Source organism: Mesocricetus auratus, unplaced genomic scaffold, assembly GCF_017639785.1.
Source record: "Mesocricetus auratus isolate SY011 unplaced genomic scaffold, BCM_Maur_2.0 Super-Scaffold_100011, whole genome shotgun sequence".
In the NCBI taxonomy this organism is placed as follows: domain Eukaryota; kingdom Metazoa; phylum Chordata; class Mammalia; order Rodentia; family Cricetidae; genus Mesocricetus; species Mesocricetus auratus.
The window spans coordinates 79,116,652-79,136,965 of record NW_024429195.1 but is presented as its reverse complement, the minus strand read 5'-3'; the positions used below and the strand labels follow the sequence as shown (position 1 = coordinate 79,136,965).

Sequence of the window (20,314 nt, the reverse complement as noted above, 5' to 3'; positions counted from 1 at the left end):
ATTTTTAAAATAGGCATTTATACACAGAAACTTAAACTCAATTACATACATGTTGAATTGCTTCAACATTCCTTTGAAGTCAGTTACATTTACTAGTTTTTCTGAAATACCCTTCAATGAATCATTCAGAACAACAAAACATACTCATTTGAAGGAACTAATTTTGTTGTATATCCCATCCAGATCTTAGGGAGCAATCACCCTTCTACCATTAGCTTTGGCACTAAAGGGACAATGCTATACTTTTATAATTCCTTTTAGGGGGAGGTGTTGGTGGTAGATCAAGCCAGGGCCTTAACCATACTAAGAATTCACTCTTCCACTTAGCTATGTCTGCAGCATGGGATATAAACCTTAAGTATCATTCAGACTTTTAAGACTTTGAGTTTACCCAGAGTTAAGAGAGGCAAAGTAAGTACTTCAGAGTGTTTTCTCTGTATTCACATATTTTTACCTTTTGAGAAATATATACTTTTAAAAAAGCCCTTTATTGCTTGGAATACTTAAAAGTACATGTTTTTTGATTATTTCATATAGCCTGTGGGACTTCTGCATGAAATTAGAAATAAGGTCACACGGGGCATAAGATAACACTAAAGAGTGTTAAGTGTTAAGATAATTCTAGTACTTACAAAGAGAAATCTTAAGTATTTTCAACTGAAAATAGAAAAGACGATGAGTACCCAATATACTTAGTGTTGAATAACTGACACTTGTTTTTTCCACCTTTTTTGGCCATTTTTTCAAAGTTACTAATTTCCTTTCGCTACTTTTTGTCTTCCTTTGGAGACTTAAGGTCCATATTTCTTCATGGAAGTACATTTTTAGTTGGACTAAGAAAGATTCACATTATGCTGAATTGGTACAACAGATTCCTTTTACTAAATATAAATTATAACAAAATTTCCATAACCATTGCTTTAAATTCTAGATAGTACACTAAAGTATATCTTTCTATAATTAGCAGACATCTTTTGAACAATGGCTATTATATAAAAATATTTCTTGGTGTATCACTTGACTCAATTATAGCATTATGATTATATACTTAGTATTTTGAGATCACTTTTCAAGTTTCATCAACCAAGCATCACTGCCAAGAAGGCTAGATATTCTTTTTAAGTTCTGAATATTTGTGTAATCCTTTGGCAATCAATACCCTGAGTCTGATAGGTATTTTGTAGACACAGTGCCATTTAGAATCATTGGGGTTCAATTTCTTATTGTTCTTAGTATTCAAATTTATTTTTTGCTTTTGCTTCTAATCCATACATTACATTGTACTGATGTATGTGATAATTACTGACATAGACATAATGGAAGCTACTATATTTATGTTTTACATTTAAACATAACCTTATAGATAATATACTAGCCTCCTGCATAAGGGGATTTCCTTCACACATAGGTTCCCCTAACTGCTTCTCCTCTTTTCTTGGGGCTACTAGTCAGTCAATATGCTTGTGAACCTGTTCAGGTGCTTGTTGACATGAAGTCTTGAAGATACTTAGATGAAGGTGTCTTGAAATTTGCAGGCACAAAGAACTAAAGTATATCATCATATCAAATGAAGAAATGACCTTTGGAAGCAAAAAAAAAGCAAGAATAGAAAATGGGTTATGGTTCATCTTTTCTAAAAATACAATTATTTTCCTATCAGCTCCAACTCCCACCTCAAATGTCCTTAAAATTGATGACTGAAAATACTATATTTTAGAATACTTTTCATACTTAAATCTTATAGCCTTAGTGTTCTTTTGTTTGTTTTTTTTAAACAGGGTCTTGCCATGTAATCCTGGTTGGCCTTTTAGTCATTATGTAGCCCAGACTGGCATTTAACTCATGTCACCCCTCTTGCCTCAGCTTCCCAAGTGCCACGATGTCCAGATATTCTGGGTATTTTATAGAAATTGAAACATAGAGGTAAAAAAAAAAAAAAACTAACGTACAAATGCTCAAAAGCAGAAGAACCTCAAGGAAGCCACAGATTGCCTAGTAGAAGAGTCTGTTCATGTATTTTTAATCCTTACACATTTAAGAACACAAAAGGCCTAGAAAAGAGACTAGTTGAGAGTAGCATACATCAAGTTGCACTGTATTCAAAACTAAAGAAAAAGAGATTAGAGTCAAATACTTTCCTTTAGAAAATAAAGCCCAGAAAAAGCTTTTAGGAATAGAATTCTCACCCACAGGAAAAGCTCCTTTTTATTTACTTGGAAAATTCTGTCACGTTCTTTATATCTCTGAAAGCTTTACCCATATTTTGTGTGTCTGAATTGTCTTTTACATCGTATTTTTAAAGGAAAAAAATAACATTCTCAGTTCCAGACTGTTCTATCATTGGTGTAAATCAGACCAATTACTATTACAAAATAGGTGCTTTAGCCAGATGGTGGTGGTGCACACTTTTGATCCCAGCACTCAGGAGGCAAAGGCAGTTTGAGGCCAGTCTGGTCTACAGAGTGAGTTCTAGAACAGCCAGTGCTACAGAGAAACATTGCCTCCAAAAACAAAACAAAACAAAACAAAAAATTGGTGCTTGATCCCTCCCCCTTGATCTCAAGATCTCTCTCTCACACACACACATATACACAAAGCTTATATTACCTGATCTGATATTCCTACTCTTTCCTCTAGAAGCTTCTGAGTTTCAAAGTCTAACATTGTGGAGTACTCAGCCACATCTATATTATAACCCCTTTCCTGAGGACCCTGTGGGGGTGGCTAGAAAAACTGAAAGACCAAAAGGCTGAGGAGAACTTGGGCAAAACAGTATCTTTTGGATGTGACAGGATCATGAGCTCACAGCAGTTATGTGGTTGTCAATATATGATGAAGCCAGTCAATCATTTCAGCATGAAGAGGAGAAACCTCCACCCCTCTCTGAGGAGTTACTGACAAATGACAGTTGGTAGGTAGGAGAGGGAAAGCCCACTTAAGAGTTTAGCCCCCATAACCAAGAGTATATGAGCAGTACAAATTGAGCTTATTGGATTATTTTTAAAAGGGGCATGAAATTAAGAGGGGTGTGAAGTGGGAGATGATAGACCTGGGAAGAGTTGGGGGAAAGGGTATTGGTGAATATAATCAAAATACTTCATATGCATGTATGAAATTCTCAAAAGGTATTTTTAAAAATCCTTGCATCAAGTTTTCAAGGTATTTTGAATAATAATTTCCTATTTGGGTTGTTTTACAACCACAAATTTGATGTTTCATAATTTGGGGTTTTTGAGGCATAAAAACAGAGCAAATTAAAAGGAAATTAGTTATGAAAGACTTTTCAGAATATTGCTTAAAAACATTCATTATTCACCAGAAAGTTTTTAAAAATGAATATTACTACTGCAAATAATGGAAGACAGAATGGAATATCAATTAATAGTAAGATATTAATTTAGTCCAGTAAGTTTAATGTTGTGTAACCTATTGGAGGGTCATTAAATGTATCCTAGTGCCTGTGCACAAAACAGATAACAGTTGTGATGATTATGTGAATTAGTAAAACATCCATATATTACTAGCAGTTTGATAAAAGCCAGTGAGGGCCATAGGTGAGAAAAATACAATAAAACTGTCTTAGCCACCATAAAGTTTAGTGTCAATCATAAAGGTAGATCTCAATATTACAAAATTTTAATGGTCCATTTATTTAATTTGGTAAGATTGAAGTGTTATCAGTAATGACTTTTCCTCAGAAATCTAGTATCTCTTATAAGAAATATATACATATTCCTTTTAAACAAAATTTTGTTATTTTGTGCATATGGGTGGTTTTGCCTGCATGTATATCTGTGCACCACAGGGGTGCAATGCCATAAGTGGAGGCCAGAATAGGACTGGAATCACAGATGATTTTAATCTACCCTGTGGGTGTTAGGGATTGAATTCAGGTCCTCTGGAATAGTAACCAGTGCTCTTAACTGCTGAATCACTGCTCCAGTCCTGTACATTCCTTTCTTAATCAGGATATAATCAATAAGAATTTAACCTCTGCTTGATGACCAAGTCATTAATAAAATATATTTTTACCAAGGGTTGTATTCAAGGTTGCTTAGCTCAAACATAATCTGCTTTTCAAATCTTACCCTGAGACAAGGAGTACTATCTGTTCTGTTTGTTAAGTGATAGTTTGGGTGGAATAAGTGCCCCATCTACTTGGCTTGTTACCTGATACAAGCTGGGATAACTTTAATAAACTTAAGTAAAGCTGGAAAGTCTTGTGCAAAGTGGAATTTTTTAAAAATCTGTTCTGATTTGGGGGAAGGAAAAGAGTTATCTTTAGGTACACAGCTGTCTATGATCTAGGTTGTCGAAAGCCTGACCCCCTCAGATAAGCCTATCATTCTATACATAACATAAAATGATTCATGGATCAAAAGTAAATTAAATTTAAATGTGCAGAAATACTTATATAGACTATACATTTATGATCTCACTGAAATGGTTCTTACATTGTGAGCTGACATGTTAAAAAGTAAAAGCTCGAAAGTACTTACCATTGCTATCCATAGAACAACATATTCATCTATAAAATTATTAAAGTACTGGTCTAAAAACAAAAGACCTGGACCAACAAACACAGTATCTTGAAGATATAGTTCACTTTTTGTCATGTGAGCTATCTATAAAAGAAGCAAATAAAATAATTTCACTATTAAGTTTTAAATGTTTTGCTGTAGTTTTCAGGACACATGACATTAATTCACTATTAAGACAAGTCCATTTCACTTCATATTTGATAAAGAAATACTGAATGTACACCACAAGTTCATGAGCAGATAGCTTATTAGAAGTCCTAAAATTTAAGTTCCTTGATATCAGAAAGTTAAAAATGACTATTATTGAGAAAAAAGGGAATAGACTGTACTATTAACTCATAGTTTTACATGGAACACAAACAGCTATTTGTTGTAAAGAAAAGTCAACATTTTATAGGATCTATAAGATTTATAAGAAAATGTGGAAGACTATAATATTTATATATCATGAATCATAAAAGAATTTCTTACCACCAATTTTTGTGCAACTTTAGCAAAGACACATCCGAACATTAAGGTATAAAGGCAAGGGTGTCTTTCAAACACATTTGTTGCAGACTTTTTATAGATCATTATTGCCAATATAATAATTAATCCTATGTGGAGCCCAGGTGACAAAACACTGGTACCCTACGGGATAAAAGCAAAATACTTAATCACCACACTTTAACACTGCATATATCACATGGCAATGTTTTTATTTTCTGTTTTAATTATGAGGATTCTAAACTAAGAATTTTTTTGAAACTTTGTTCTTAATTTTCTCAGAACTGAAAATTAATTTGTGATCAAAAGATTAAAGTATAAAATATGACTGACAGTAAATGTATAAGACCTGTAAATACAGAAAAAGGATATATAACAGTATACCATGTTTCATGAAAAACATTTTGAAAAGCACCACTAAATTATCAGAACGTACTTTCACATTCTTTACATTTCAACTAAGGCATTTAAATGTGATTTTTAGTAAAGACAAAGCATGAGATATATATATATATATATATGTTCTTTGTGAAGTGGAGGAAGCAGTCCATTCTAGAGACAATGACCCTACAAGGTCATGATAAGGGTCATAAGAGCTTGGAAGAGAGCCAGGATAATGATGGGCAAGACCCAAGTGATTCATAACTAAAGAAACCTATCAACTTTGAAAATTCTTTCTAGCAAATGAATGCCCATGTATCTGTTCCAGCCCTGGTACAGGAGTCTAAATTCAGCTCACCTGGATTAAAAGAGGGACATAAAGCATCAACACTGAATGCTGTGACTAGTCAATCGGAAGTACACCTTGCTGAAATCAGGGTTAAGAACTATTAAATTGTTCAAGCCCCAGCAGCTGAAAGTAACTCCAGACTGTATGTACCTTTTTGGGGTATAGTCAAACTCAGTCTTGGATACAAGAGCTGCCACTGCTATATGCCAAACAACTACTTGAAAGTTACTGTAATACAGTATCAAAGATCCACAAGACTCTTTAAAACAATTTAGATACTTTATAATATTTTAACTGCCATTTTTACACAAAGCTTACTGATACACAGAATATTAACTTTTCTTTTTTCTTTGGTTTTTCAAGACAGGGTTTCTCTGTGACTTTGGAGCCTGTCTTGGTACTTGCTCTGTAGATCAGGCTGGCCTCGAACTCACTGAGATCCACCTGCCTCTGCCTCCTGAGTGCTGGGATTAAAGGTGTGTACCACCAATGTCTGGCAGAATATTAACTTTGCACACAAAATAACTATTTTCTCAAGTGTTCTTTGTGTAATAGTAACTTCTGGTCTGATGGATTATTATAGGCTAGGCATCTGTGACTATTTCTGGGTATGCAGAACCTAGCCCAGCAAGGACACTGTGTAGCTGCAGGAAGCAAGGTCCTTCAGCCTACAAGATATGCCTGAAGAGGAGAAGGAGAGGGCTTCAATCAAAAAGGGTCATTTCTGCAGTTATTCACTGACCAATGACCTTACTTCCTATGCCCTGGGGAGGAGAGGCTATCCTCAGATGACTGATAGCAAGATTTATAGATTTACAGAAAGTTTAACAATGTCATCCTCTTTCAGAGAGTCAGCAGGAGAAAGAATATTGCAAACATTTTTCAGTTTTTTTTTTTTTTGAGACAGGGTCTCATGTAGCCCAGATTAGGCTCAAATTCATATGTAGCTGAGGATGACCTTGATTCTCCTGCTGCTACCTCTCAAGTGCTGTATTATAAGCATGTGCTACCAGGTCCGGCTTTCAAGATCTATTTCACGCAAAGAACTAAAGAGTAGAGTGTAGCATATGGATTAATTCAAACTTACTCAAAACCCTTGAGTTATACAATGATAAGGCACAACAGATACTGATTCAAATATATCCACATCTCTCTATATGTGTGTGCGTGTGTGTGCTTTAACAACAAACAAAATTGGCAATCAGATTTTCTATATCAACCTTTACTAAGTCAAAGGAATTCATTAATACTTAAGACTGCCAAAGAATTTTTGTAAAAATGTTAAAACTTAGCCTGTTAGCTACAAAATACCAGAATCATTGATTAGGAAGGACTTAATTTAACCTTGATTTCTTTGTATAAAATTATATATTCTAGGTCATTAAATTTCCTTCAGTGTGAACCAACACCCTTATCCTAAACAAAATGTTAAAATCCATTTAGTACTAAGGCTTACTGAATCTATAACCACCAATGTTTTCATTAAAATAGCCTAATTTTTTAAGTTTGCATGTTTTAAGCTAAAACTGACTATACATTATAGCCAGGATCACACAGAGAGTCCCTGCCTCAAAAAAAAAAATTAAACCTTGTTCTAAATGTTATTTATTAGGTAATAGTACTTTATATGTTTTATATATTATGCTCTTATGTTTAATTCAATTTTAAAAATCTGCTAAACCAGAAAACCTGTGGAGTGCTGAGATATGCAACAATTCCAATGTTTGGGAGGGTCAGGCATGGATGAGTGAGACACGTTTGAGCTGTATATATGTATGTGTGTATATGTATATATTATTTTATTTGTATATATAATTTTTGTTTGTTTGATCCTAGTTTGTTTTCTAATTGAAAACCCTTTTCAGTTAGAAATTACTACCAACCTTGAGTTTCACTTAATTCACCCTTCAAACATTTAGTAATTATTTCTTGGTAAGATATTCTCTATGTGGATATTGAGTCTTACTAAATCTAATTTTCTTTATTGGCATTTATGTTCCTGACAGTGTTCTACTTTAGAACCCATGGTCAAGCAACACTTATTCCCAAGTACCTAAAGCACAGTATAACACTAAGGTCAGGAAAGAAAACACCTCAGAAAAATAACAGTTTTTACAAGCAGATCAGAACAAGTACATCTAAATGAATTTTTGAATTATAAATGATAACATTTAAAATTTGAGACTCTATTAATTATAGGAGACTTTTGAAACTGCCTTGAGAGCCAATTTACAAGTGATTTGGGAAAATGAAAATTCTTGTAACTAAAAATACTTTATCTCCTGTTTATTATTCTTAGTAATTAAATCTTGTTCTAGCTGGGTGTAGTTGAGTGTGAGGTCTATATGACAAGTTTCAGGGTTCCAGGGTTACATAGAGAGACTCCGCCTTGAGAAAACAAAACAAAACAAAAAATCAAACCTTCTTCTAAATCAATATACCCTTTAAAGACAGAAATTTTGAGTCATAAAATTTAGTTTAAAGTAATTCTTAAGAGCCATTCTAATAGTTTTGCTATAAAATGACATTAAGTACTACCTTCTTATAGTCAACTATCTCGAAGATATTATTAGACTTTTTAAAAATATAGATATCACATTTATTTAAAAGTGTCAGAAATTCTGTTTTCCTTTTCCTTAAAAGTACTGACTTTTTAAAACAAATATAAATCTACAAATTACAATAGCATAAGCAAAGTATAAAACACAAAAGGACAGGCATACATATTCAAGAAATGAGGTTAAATTTTAATTCTAAATCATCAGAGTAGTTCCTCTAAGTAAATTTCAGTAAAATTTATAATATTCTCCCATCTGTGAAACCTTTGACCTTTGGCATCTTTGTTATCATTCAATCAAGATCCCATGGCCCGTTCCCCTTGCTGCTGATTTGATCCAGGCACAAAGTGAAAGCAAATGAACAGCACTGACAATGCCTATGTTTATTATGTGCAATAATAAAACACTAAAAGAAATAAAAATGCTTTAAGTCTAAACTTTTTAAAACGCTTTTGTTTTATGTGTCTAAAACAAATTCTTCAAGATAACTGGCTTCTTTCTCCATTCTTAAGTTTTGGGGTATTTGGATATCTTTTTATAATGACAATTTATTATATAGTAATATTGAAAGATGATGAAAATAATGTCTTACTGCAATAGTAGATCCATTCTTGCCAACACCACCATGGAGGATCACATGGAAATAATTTGAACAGGAAAATATTGCTCCACCTACTACTCCAAGAACTGGAAAGATCTTCAGTTTTATTTCTAGAATAGGTATCTTTAGGGGTAGAGGAAACAAACAATAAGAAAATTGAGTTTCTCTCCCTCCTAAATGGAAACAGGACATGGTTATGTACAATAGGCTATCCTTTTTCACAAAATCAGCCCTCAGCTTTGGCAATACAGGAACTTTTCTAGGATTGCTTTAGTAACTGTAAAATGAGTCCATCAAATTAGTTCAGTTCGTGTATAGGATCATAATTGAACAGTGAATTTTACAAGCCTTTATCTGACTTAAACATAAAAAAGGATAGTTCACTGGAATTCACAGCTTCTAAAAGGCAGCATCACAGAAAAGGCAGACACCGCAATCTGCACTCTACATGTGATGAATACCACATGTGTGCATGCAAAAACCTGTGCCGTTAAGATTCAGGGTTAAACCTCCAGTAGTATATTTACCTGTGTCAACTGTTGCTCAAGACAACTTCCAAAGGCAGCAAAGGATTTAAAAACAGTAACAATGAATTGCTGGGTGCTATAGCTAGTATATTTTGAAAATAGACTTCGAGAGATGATACCAAAATTTATGGAAACTATAGACTAACAACTAAAGGTAGAAAACTGTAAGTATCATAGTTTGTGAGAATAAAGTATGTTTTTCTCCCTATGCTATTACCAAAAACCCTGAATGAAACAAGATTCAGTTGCAAATTGAAGACAACGACACCTGATTTAATAACTGGAACTGCCCAACTGCTTCTTGGTCCACATTCAGCATCCAATGAATTCAGGTCAATAGTAGCATATCTTTGATTCAGGATTTGGAATGTTTTGGGGAAAGAATGATGACTTGAGAGTACGCTCAGTCTGTGTCTGAGCTTACAGGTATGAAATAACTGAGGATTTGAAATAGAAGTGCCACAAGCAAACTTGTCATTGTTTTTAAGTAAGGTTTGATTTTTTAAAGTGTGTGTGTGTGTGTGTGTGTGTGTGTGTGTGTGTATGATGTATGTGCATGGGGGCAGAGGATATTTTAGGGACTAATTTCAAATATATTTCACTAATTCTTCTAAAAAATATTTGTTTTATGTAATAAATTTTTCCCTGGAAAAGGTAATTTCAATGGATTTTTTTCCTCTTTTGTATTAGGAAAATAGGGACAGTTTCTATGGAATAAAACATTCATTATGGAAGAAAATGCCATGTAAATAGAGCATACAGAATATTAATATTATTAAATGAAAGAAAAAGCTTACAAAAGAGAATTAACTTTAACTCCAAGGATTTCTCAAGACAGGCAACAATCTAATATCTTCCTATGTACATAAAAAGCACTGAAATATAAATTTAATTATGTAGATTTACCGTATAGTCCCACATTGTTGCGCCTCCAAATGTAGACAATATAAAGACGATCATTAAAGCTACCTGAATCTCAGTTACATCCACTCTACAGAAGAAGAACAAAGAGCAGTAAGTGTTTGTAAACAAAGTTCTTGAACATAAAGGTGAGTTATCACATACTCTATGGCACAGATGCAAATAAATCACATAGACCTGGTTGATTTTTAACTTTTATGCCTATCATTGAATTCTGTATTGGCTAACTGCTAGGTAGAAAAGAATATTTATTCGAACACAGGTAAATACCAGTATAGATACAGAAAAATTGCTGTATAACATGTATCAGATTGCAAGAAGTTACTGAAACTACAGAACAAGATACTTATTTTCTATTTGATGTATTTGTGTGGTTTGAATTTTCAAAAGAAGTGTTATTCTTAAAAGTCACAAAACACTCATAATAATACCTAAATATTCATGTGACTTAGGGAAAATTATTATTATTACTATTGGTATTATACGTGAATGCGGGTGCATGTGGAGGTCATAAGAGAACCTTAGCCATTGGGCCTCACCTTGCATCTTGTTTGAAACCAGTCTCTTTATCATTAGCTGCTGCACATGCCGGGCTAGCCAGCCTGGAAGTTTCTGGGGTTCTCCTGTCTTCACTTCCCTAGCCATGGAAGTACTGCCATTACAGACGATTGCTGCCGCACCTGGCTTTATGTAGGACCTGGGGATTTGAACTCGTCCTCATGCCTGTGTGCACGCCACGGCTGACTACCATGCATGTCCCAGAAATCAAACCCAGATCATCAGGGTTGGCAGCAAGTACCTTTATACACTGAGCCATCTTGCCCATCCTATCTTTTTAACTTTTTATTTTATGTATATGGGTGTTTCACCTTCATGTATGTAATATGCACCATATGTTTGTCTGGTGCCCATGAAGGCCAGAAGAGGGTGTCAGATCTCTTGGAACTAGAGTTACAAATGATTCTGAACTGCCACGTGGGTGCTGGAAACCAAACCTGAGTCCTCTAGAAGAGCAGCCAGTGCTCTTAACTGCTAAACCATTTTTCCAGTCTCCTCTAGGCTTAATTCTTAAGCATTTAAGTTAATTTCATTTAAGAAATAGAGAGAATTCTAACAGCTTTCCTATTAAGTTACCAATGCTATAGCTTTTTGGTTTCTACACACATATTTTTGCCTCATATACAGACATGTTTAAATTTCTCTCAAGCAAAGGCACTAACCAAACAAGAGTCCCTCTAGTGTATCCTCCAAACTGTAAAACTCACTGTTCTCAAGAAGTTGTTCACGGCCTGAAAACTCAGTTCACATGTATAATCTCTCCCTCTCTTCAGATGTGCAGTTTAACTTGCTGTAGTCTAGCCTTTGGCCCCATTATTCTCCTGAAACTGTTTAAACAAATGGCTTCTTTTTTTTCAGAGTGTGGGGGACTGAATCCAGGTCCTTACACATGCTAAGCATCGAGTTATATCCCCAAGTGACTTTAAATTAGTCAGCAATTCAATGTTAGCAATTATCTTGCATAACCTGTTTACAATGTTTAAGATGAGAATCATTCTCTCCTTTTTGCACCACTTTGCTAGATTCTGATTGTGTTTGACTGTGACATTTTGCTAGGACTCTTCTCAAGCTCCTTTCTAGAATTCAGCTTCTCAATGGTGGTTGCAAACCATGGGGTCACTGAATATGAGGCTGTTGAAAAAAATCAGCAATAACTTCTCAAAGTTCAGCACAAATAATTCAAAGTCAACAAGTGATGACTGGAGTATTTCTGCTGTGCTCACCCAGGCTGTCTCACATGACTTCACTAAAGCCTTAGTTCTGAACACCAACATGCCCACAAGGCACTGCACATGCCACACGATGCTAACAGACACTGTCTGAATGCCCTGTTTCAGACTAAAGACCCCTGTACACTGTAAGTTGTAGTATTTTTTATTGCATGTAGGACATTTTCTGCTTTTTTTTTTTTTTTTTTGGTTTTTCGAGACAGGGTTTCTCTGTGGCTTTGGAGGCTGTCCTGGAACTCGCATTTTCTGCTTTTATAGAAACAGTTCAATTATGAAAAACAGACAATAGTTTGTTCTAATCATTCCTCGGTATGTAAGGATCAAATCAATGACTGTGTTGTGTTGGAATGTATGCCTTTAAACATGTCTGTCTGAGTTGCTGACTTGAGTTTCTCAAAAGGGCTTTAGAGGAAGCTTGGCTTAGGATTATGAAAGAATTTTCAGTTGTCTTAGTCAATTTTCTATTGCTGTAAAGAGGCACCATGTCATAGCAAATCTTATAAAGGAAAACATGTAATTGGGGCTGCCTTACAGTTTCAGAGGTTTAGTCCATTATTGTCATAGCAAGAAGCATGGTGGGTGTGTTGGCAGACCCAGTACTGGAGAGGGAGGCAGTTGAGAGTTCTATATCCAGACTGGCAGAGACAAACACTGGGCCTGGCTTGAAACCTCAAAGCCCACCCCAGTGACACACACTTCCTCCAACGAAGGCGCTTCTACCCCGACAAGGCCACACCTTCTAATCCCTTCAAACAGTGCCACTCCCCGGTGACCAAGCACTCAAATCTATAAGCCTATGGGGGCCATTCTTATACAAACCACCATAGTCTACCCCCTGACTGCCATAGGCTTGTAGCTGTCACAATGCAAAAAATACATTCAGTTCAACTTCAAAAGTCCCCATAGTCTACAACAGTCTCAACACTGTTTAAAAGTCCAAAGTCTCATCAGATTCATGACAATCTCTTAACTGTAATCCTCTGTAAAATTAAAATCAAAAAGCAGATCACATACTTCCAACATACAAAGGCACAGAATGCACATTACCATTCCACAAAGGGAACATAATGCAGAAATGCTGAGCCAAAGCAAGACCATGGCTGATGTCAAAATGCTCTCCAGATTCTAACTCCTTTAAGCTTTGTTGACTGAAACCTATTTCTCTCTCTTGGGTGGTTCCACACCCTGTTAGCAGCTCTCCTTGGTAAGTATCCAGACAACTCCGGCATCTTCAACATCTTGGGGTTTCCAATACAATCCAGGCTTTACCATCACAGATTCACAAAATGTCTCTATGCAGACACACCCTTGCCACATACCTGGTTCTCAGCAGCTATTCTTAGTCATGGAGGGAAATTCTACAACCTCTTTCTAGAAATCCTTAATTCTAAAGCCAGAACCATGTTGCTGAAGCTGCCATGTCCTCCTGCTTGCTGGGGCTGGAACATGGCCCCTCATTCAATCACATCTTTATCAACTTTCTCTTTCAATGGTTTCCTTCACTGCCTAAGTTTAGCTGTCCTGAAACTGGATCTGTGGACCAAGCTGGCCTTGAACTCAGAGATCCACCTGTCTCTGTCTCCCCAGTGCTGGGATTAAGGCTTGTGCCACCATGCCTGGCCTTAAGCATTTCTTTTATTTCTTTTCACAAGTTGGAAACTTATCTGGGTGAGGTCTTGCTCTTGAGTCACCACTCCCTTTATTTCAGTTAGCATCACTCTTCTTCATACTTTTTATCTCCTTGAGCACTGCATTTAGCTCTATTGTACTTCCTGGTGAATCTTTTCTCCTCGAATTGTGCATTTTATATTTTTCCTTGCTCAGCTTGCTCCTTTTTGCTATAGATTTTCATAAGACTGGTCACTAATAACCAAGCAACACAGTCAATACCAGGCTGTTTTGAAATTTCCTCTGCCAATGCCATTAATCCAAAACTTTTCATTTGGTCTCAAGCAAACTTTTCAGGCACAGGCAAAAAGAAGCTATATTCTTCACCAAAACATGACAAGAATGATCTCTAGGCCACTTACTAATATTCCTCTCCGAAACCTTGTTAGCCAGGCCATTATAATCTACATTACTCTTAGCACCATGGTTTTCCCTTCTACTAGTATAGCCCACTATGCCCCACTTAAAGCATTAACTGTTTTTTTAAAAATTATTTTATTTTGCTACATGTGCATTGGTGTTTTGCTTGCATGAATATCTGTATGAGGATGTCAGGTCCCCTAGAACTGAAGTTACATACGAGTGCTGGGAACTGAACCCAGGTCCTTTGGAAGAATAGTCAGTGCTCTTAACAGCTGAGTCATCTCTCCAGCCCACTCAACTACTTTCTTAATGATCCAAAGTCCCAAAGTTCACATTCCATCAACAAGCAGTATGTTCAAGCCTGTTACATCAATCCCTTACTCCTGGTATCAACTTCTGAATTAGCTAATGTTCTACTACTGTGAAGAGATACCATGAGCATGGCAAGCATTACAAAGTAAAACATTTAATTCGGGCTGACTAACAGGTTCAGAAGTTTAGTCCATTATCACAGTGGCAGGACATGGCAGCATGCAGGTAGACATGGTATTGGACAGGTAGCTGTGAGTTTTATATCCAGATCATGATAATTTGACAAAAAAAATCTGTATCTGGGTATGCCTGCTCATCTTTTAATCCCAGCACTTAGTAGAGGCAACCGGATCTCCATAAGTGTGAGGCCAGCCTGGTCTACATGGTGAATTCCTGGCCAGTCAGGGTTACACATAAAACCCTATCTAAATAATTTTTCTGTTTTATTTTAAATTCCTTAAATTCAACATAACATTATTGTATGAGTCAAACAGTGTTTAGGTACTATATATTATTTGGGTACTTATTTTATTCTATCCTGACCTTGAACTAGTAAATCTGAGAAAGAAGGAAAAAATGTCAAATAATATAACTATAACATGCAGGTACCAGAACAGCTCTAGGGGTAGCACTGATGGACATTCCAATAAATTAAAGTCTTAATTACTGAACAGAGCTTGTCTTTGTTAAGATGGGTAGGTGCCATTAGAGATTATAAAAATGAATTTGGTTTCATTTTAAAATGTAGAATTTAAGAAAATGCTTACCTTCCAAATCTCAATACCCCTGAGACGTAGGTCTGCCAGTGAGCACAGTAAAACATGAACATCCCAACAAAGGAGCAGAAGAACAAGAGATCAGGATGTGTTCCTAGGCGAACAGCAATTGCAGCGCCAATGGCCATAAATACTGAAAAACACAGTTTATGAAAAGTTAGGAATAAAACCAAGTCAGGCAGTGGTGGTACACACCTTTAATCTCAGCACTTGACAGGCAGAGGCAGGCGAATCTTTCTGAGTTCAAGGCTGCCTGGTCTACAGAACGAGTCCAGGACAGTCAGGGCTACACACAGAGAAACCGTGTCTTGAGAAACCAAAATAAAGAAAACCAAGTGTGGTGGTTTGAAAGAAAATGGCTTGCAAAAGGAGTGGCACTATTAGAGGGTGTGGCTTTGTTGGAGTAGGTGTGGCCTTATTGGAGACAGTGTCACTATTCAGACAGGCTTCAGGTCTCATATATGCTCAAGCCACACCCAGTGTTTCAGACCACTTCCTGTAGCCTTTGGGATCAAGATGTAGCTCCTTCTCCAGTACATTGCCAGCCTGCATGACACTGAACTAAACCTCTGAAATTGTAAGCTGGCCTTTATAAGGAGTTGCCATGGTCACAGTGTCTCTTCACAACAATAGAACGAAGACACCAAGTATCAAGTTACCCTGTTTGGAAATACATTTTTAAGGGACATAATTCTGGCATTAAAATATAGTTAAAACAACAAATTATATTTTTATGATGCAAAGTTGAGCTTTGTTTATTTGTTTTTGTAGATTTACATAGGGGAGACAGAGAACTGCTTAAGCAAAGGACAGTAGTTCAAGACTAGCATAAACTAGTGAGAGATCCTGTGTCAAAACAAAAAGTAAAAAGGACTGGAGGATGTAGATCACTTCTCTAGCAAGCAGGGGACCCCAGTTTCAACCCTCAGTGTCAACAACGTAAAACACACCCAAGGGTAGGTGCTTATGTGAGGAAGTTGCATTTCTGGGATCTTGATAGTTCACTTTATAGGCAAACTTTTATGAAGGAGAGAATTATTTCTGACTAAGGAGGACAAAAAAGAGGGAAATCCAGGAATGGGCTGGGATTTTCCCAGTCAAGGGTTCCTTACCTTTCATGTCTTTCTATGGCATTTTCAGGATGTGTCATAGCATCAGATTAATGACAGAAACAGGCAATTTTGCAAGACTACTTATATGGAGATAGAATTACACTGAAGCAAGGGCATTTAGGAGTCATCTTAGTCCTAGTTGGGTTGGAGGGAGGAGCTCTGGGGTTGTATCAGTCACTGTGAAGATACCATGCAATTGCTGTAGTTATATTTTGTTTGTAATCTAACAAAGCTTACATGAAGATGAGAAGGCAGAGTTAAGCCACACCTAGTTAAGAGCTAAACCACTAGTTAGCCATAGAGGACAGGCAGTGGTGACCACACACCTTTAATCCCAGCACTCAGGAGACAGAGGCAGATGGATCTCTGGTAGTTCAAGCCCACCCTGGGTTACATGAGAGTGAATCAGTCTAAAAGAGAAACAGAGCTTACACCTTTGATCCTAGTATTTGGGATGGCAAGCCTTTAATTCCAGCAATAGAGAGGAATATAAGGTAGTAGCAGTGCAGTCTCAGGGCAGTCTGAGGATTTGTAGAGACAGGGTTTCTCATTTTGGTCTGAGGTAGAGATAAGAGCTAGAAGCTGGCTGCTTTGCTTCTCTGATCTTCAGCTTTAACCCCAATGTCTGTTTCTGGGTTTTATCACTCATGCTATAAATTGCCTCTACGCTCCTTGCCCATACAGATCACTTCATTTGTCTTTTTAACTTTAAGAGGTTGAAAAGGGACAAAAACCATTCTCAGTAACCACTCCCAGCTGACAGTGGGCTGTCTCCTGTATACTGAGAGAAAGGATTTTAGCCATCTGACCCAGGTGAGCTGGAAACCTCACAAGATCATCTTAGCACAAAATGAACTTCTGAACATCCTTTTAAAACACACTGGGCAAAACTGTTCCCAAACAGAAACCCCAGGAAAGCGCCGACATCTCAAATAGCTCAGATCACTGAGGTTTTCATGTTGTAATTGAAAAGCAAATCACAGAAAGAAAAAGAAAACTCTGCTAATGTACCTGTGGAAAGAGAGTCACAGCCATGATCAAACAGCTCTCCTAAAGGAGAACAAGAGTTTGTCCTTCTGGCTTGCTTCCCATCGACGGCATCCAGTGACTGGTAGACAAAAAGTCCCAAGGCACATAAAAAGTATGTCCAGTATGGTGCCTACAAGGGAATACAAACAAGAATACTTTAGGAAACCATGACGTTAAGTAGCTAAGCACTTCAGACTGTGACCTACATCCCTAGTCCATGGCTTTTCTCATATCCCCCGACTCATAAGCTGCACGTGTCTGACATTTTTCAGGAAATCTTTGCTGTAAGTATGACCTTTGAGATCAGAGACTAGATTTACTCTCCCATCCATGGCAAGCAACCTGAGATCTGCTGTGGAATAGTACTTTAGGCAAAGATGTGTTACATTTCTTTATGCTGGGGAATATTATTTTAATTATGTAATGGTGTGTTACATTTGTTTATGCTGCGTTTGTTCAATTATGTAAAGATGTATTGCTGTTCATCTTGCCTGCCTAAGGCACCTAATTGGTCTAATAAAAAGCTGAACGGCCAATAGGTGGGCAATAGAGGGATGGGCAGGGCTAGTGGGCAGAGAGAATAAGTAGGAGGAGGAATCTGGGAGAGAGAGACAGAGAGACAGAGAGAGAGAGAGACAGACAGACAGACAGACAGACAGACAGAGACAGACAGACGGACAGACAGATGGACAGACACACACACACACACACACACCTGGGGCTAGCCAGCAAGACACGGAATAGGACACACAATGAAAGAAAGGTAAAAAGCCCCAAGGCAAAACCTGGATGAAGAGGACAGATTAATTTGTTATAAGAGGTAGTGGGACAAACATAACCCAAGGCTGAGCATTCGTAACTAATACTAAGTCTCCATGTCATCATTTGGAAGCTGGTTGGTGGCCCAAAGAAAGCCTGTTACAGAGATCCTTGAGAAGGAAACAGAGAGGCAAACCCCTGGCTGCTCCAGCTGACCGTAGTCTGCAGGCCACAGCACAGAATGGGGACCTGAAGGGAGCCAGCACATGTTGACAAGCGCAGAGTTGGGGAAGGTCAGGCAGCAAGTATGTGTTCAGCAGAGTGACAGAGGAGGCAGCTGTGCGGAGGACAGGGGCTGGGAAAGGCTACTTCTGCATTGCTGGCTAAGAACTGATCTGTGCCTGAATGGGAGAGGGTTATTAGCGAGGCCATGAAAAGAACCCAGAGTTGGGGAGAAGCCATGTTCCCGTCAGGTGCAGCAGGCAGACTTTGTGACATGGGACACAGAACAGTTCTTAGATGTGTACTACTCTGAAGCAATCAAAATTAGCCCTGGACCAGGGATTTCCCAGACATCCCTAACAGACCTGACAGGTAGACTTTCTGCAACCATCATTCCCCCCTCAGGGGGAAAAGCCTAGCACCCCAAATACAAATCCACAAGGGCAACACAGAAGCACAGTGCATGTTTCAGAAAGAACAAAGACAGGAGAGTCATAAAAACAACAGGAAACAATAACTAAAATACTTACAGATTCTATGAAATTTATAAACCTACATATCTGAGAAGCCCAATGTAATAAATAGTTTTAAAACCAACCAAGGGTTGGGTTGGGGGTGCATGCCTGAAATCTCAGCACTCAAGATGCTGAGACAGGAGGGTCATGAGTTCAAGGTTCATAGCAAGCTCTAGGCTAGCCTAGGCTATCTAGCAAGATTCTATTTCACTCCCCCCCCACACACACACTCCACCAAGGCATATAATCATTATCATCATCCTAAAGCACAATGACAAAAATCATTTTAAAAGCCCAAGAAAAAGACACATTGCACACAGTGGCACATAACACGTGGCAGAGAAAGAATCATCAATTTGAAGCTGGAGCAATAGAAAATGTCAGGTCAAATATTAGACATGAGATTTCACAATAATCACTCTTCTGCACTTCATAAATGTAACCCTTTCTCAGAGACCGTGACTATGGTGAGTTCATCCCTTCAGATGAATGGAAGGCGGGATTATATTGGTTGGTGGTTTTGGAGGCGTCAGTCCATGGTTACTTGATTCCATTGTTTCTGGGCTTAATTGTGTGGGGGAGGCACAGAACACCACAAGCAGGGAGCACGAGGTGGATCAAACCAGTTGACCTTCTGTCCAGCAGGAGGCAGCTAGAGAGGAAGTGTTCTGAGACAGAATGTCACCTTCATACCCACTGGCCTACTTCTTCCAATTAGGCTTACTCTGCAGCACTCCACTGAGCCAGGAGTCACCAATGGATTAATGCATCATTAAATTAGACCTCGGGATCCAATCACTTCTGGAAAGCCCACTAAACCAACCACCAGGCCCTCTCCAGCCTTCAGGGGAAGTTTTAGATTCATATCATATCTAGGCAGCCTAGAAGAAGCAAGAAAGCAAAATTGTTAAAGAACAGTGATCTGAAAGTTAGATGTGTTTTTCATTTTTTGGCTCTGCTACATAATAACCATGTGACCTTGGGCAAGTCATTTAACATCTGATTTTCTTTTTGAGATAAGGGCTCACTGTGTAGCCCAGGCTAGCCTTGAACTCACTAGTGATCATCCCACCTCTACCTCCAAGTGCTAGGACAGCAGGTGTGTACCCCTAAAATAATGTTGTTTTACAAAAACAGGTAAATAATAAAATTTTATCTGATGAAAAAACTGTTACATTGCTCTTTATGCACACCCAGGCACACTGTGAGCATTAATAAAGTAGTTAGCAGTATCATTTGATAGGGGATGTCCTTCTGTATGCTGGGAATATATGTTTCTCTTATTGATTGGTAAATATATGCTGAGTGGTCAGTAGCCAGGCAGGAAGTATAGGCAGGACTACCAGACTAGGAATGCTGGGAACAGGAAGAGAGAGAGGGAGCTGCCAGGAAGATGCCATGTAGCCA

The 20,314-nt window shown here is 37.6% G+C and overlaps 1 protein-coding gene across 4 annotated transcripts in view; it reads right to left on the bottom strand.

Moving 5' to 3' along the window:
- Nucleotides 1-20,314, bottom strand: part of Chpt1 (choline phosphotransferase 1) — a 31,373-nt gene that overhangs the window by 951 nt on the left and 10,108 nt on the right. Inside the window, exons 2-8 of one of the 4 annotated variants that reach the window (XR_219679.4) lie at nucleotides 17,394-17,541; nucleotides 15,262-15,403; nucleotides 10,350-10,434; nucleotides 8,908-9,039; nucleotides 5,013-5,171; nucleotides 4,500-4,625; nucleotides 1,377-1,580 (exon numbers count right to left, since the gene is read on the bottom strand). Coding sequence is in view for 2 of the 4 variants with exons in the window: in XM_005067976.4 (XP_005068033.1) it covers nucleotides 1,470-1,580; nucleotides 4,500-4,625; nucleotides 5,013-5,171; nucleotides 8,908-9,039; nucleotides 10,350-10,434; nucleotides 15,262-15,403; nucleotides 17,394-17,541 (903 nt within the window). In the remaining 2 variants the exon portion in view is untranslated. The remainder of the gene's footprint in view (nucleotides 1-1,376; nucleotides 1,581-4,499; nucleotides 4,626-5,012; nucleotides 5,172-8,907; nucleotides 9,040-10,349; nucleotides 10,435-15,261; nucleotides 15,404-17,393; nucleotides 17,542-20,314) is intronic. The other 3 variants (XM_005067976.4, XR_005880539.1, XM_040755120.1) reach the window with 3 other exon arrangements.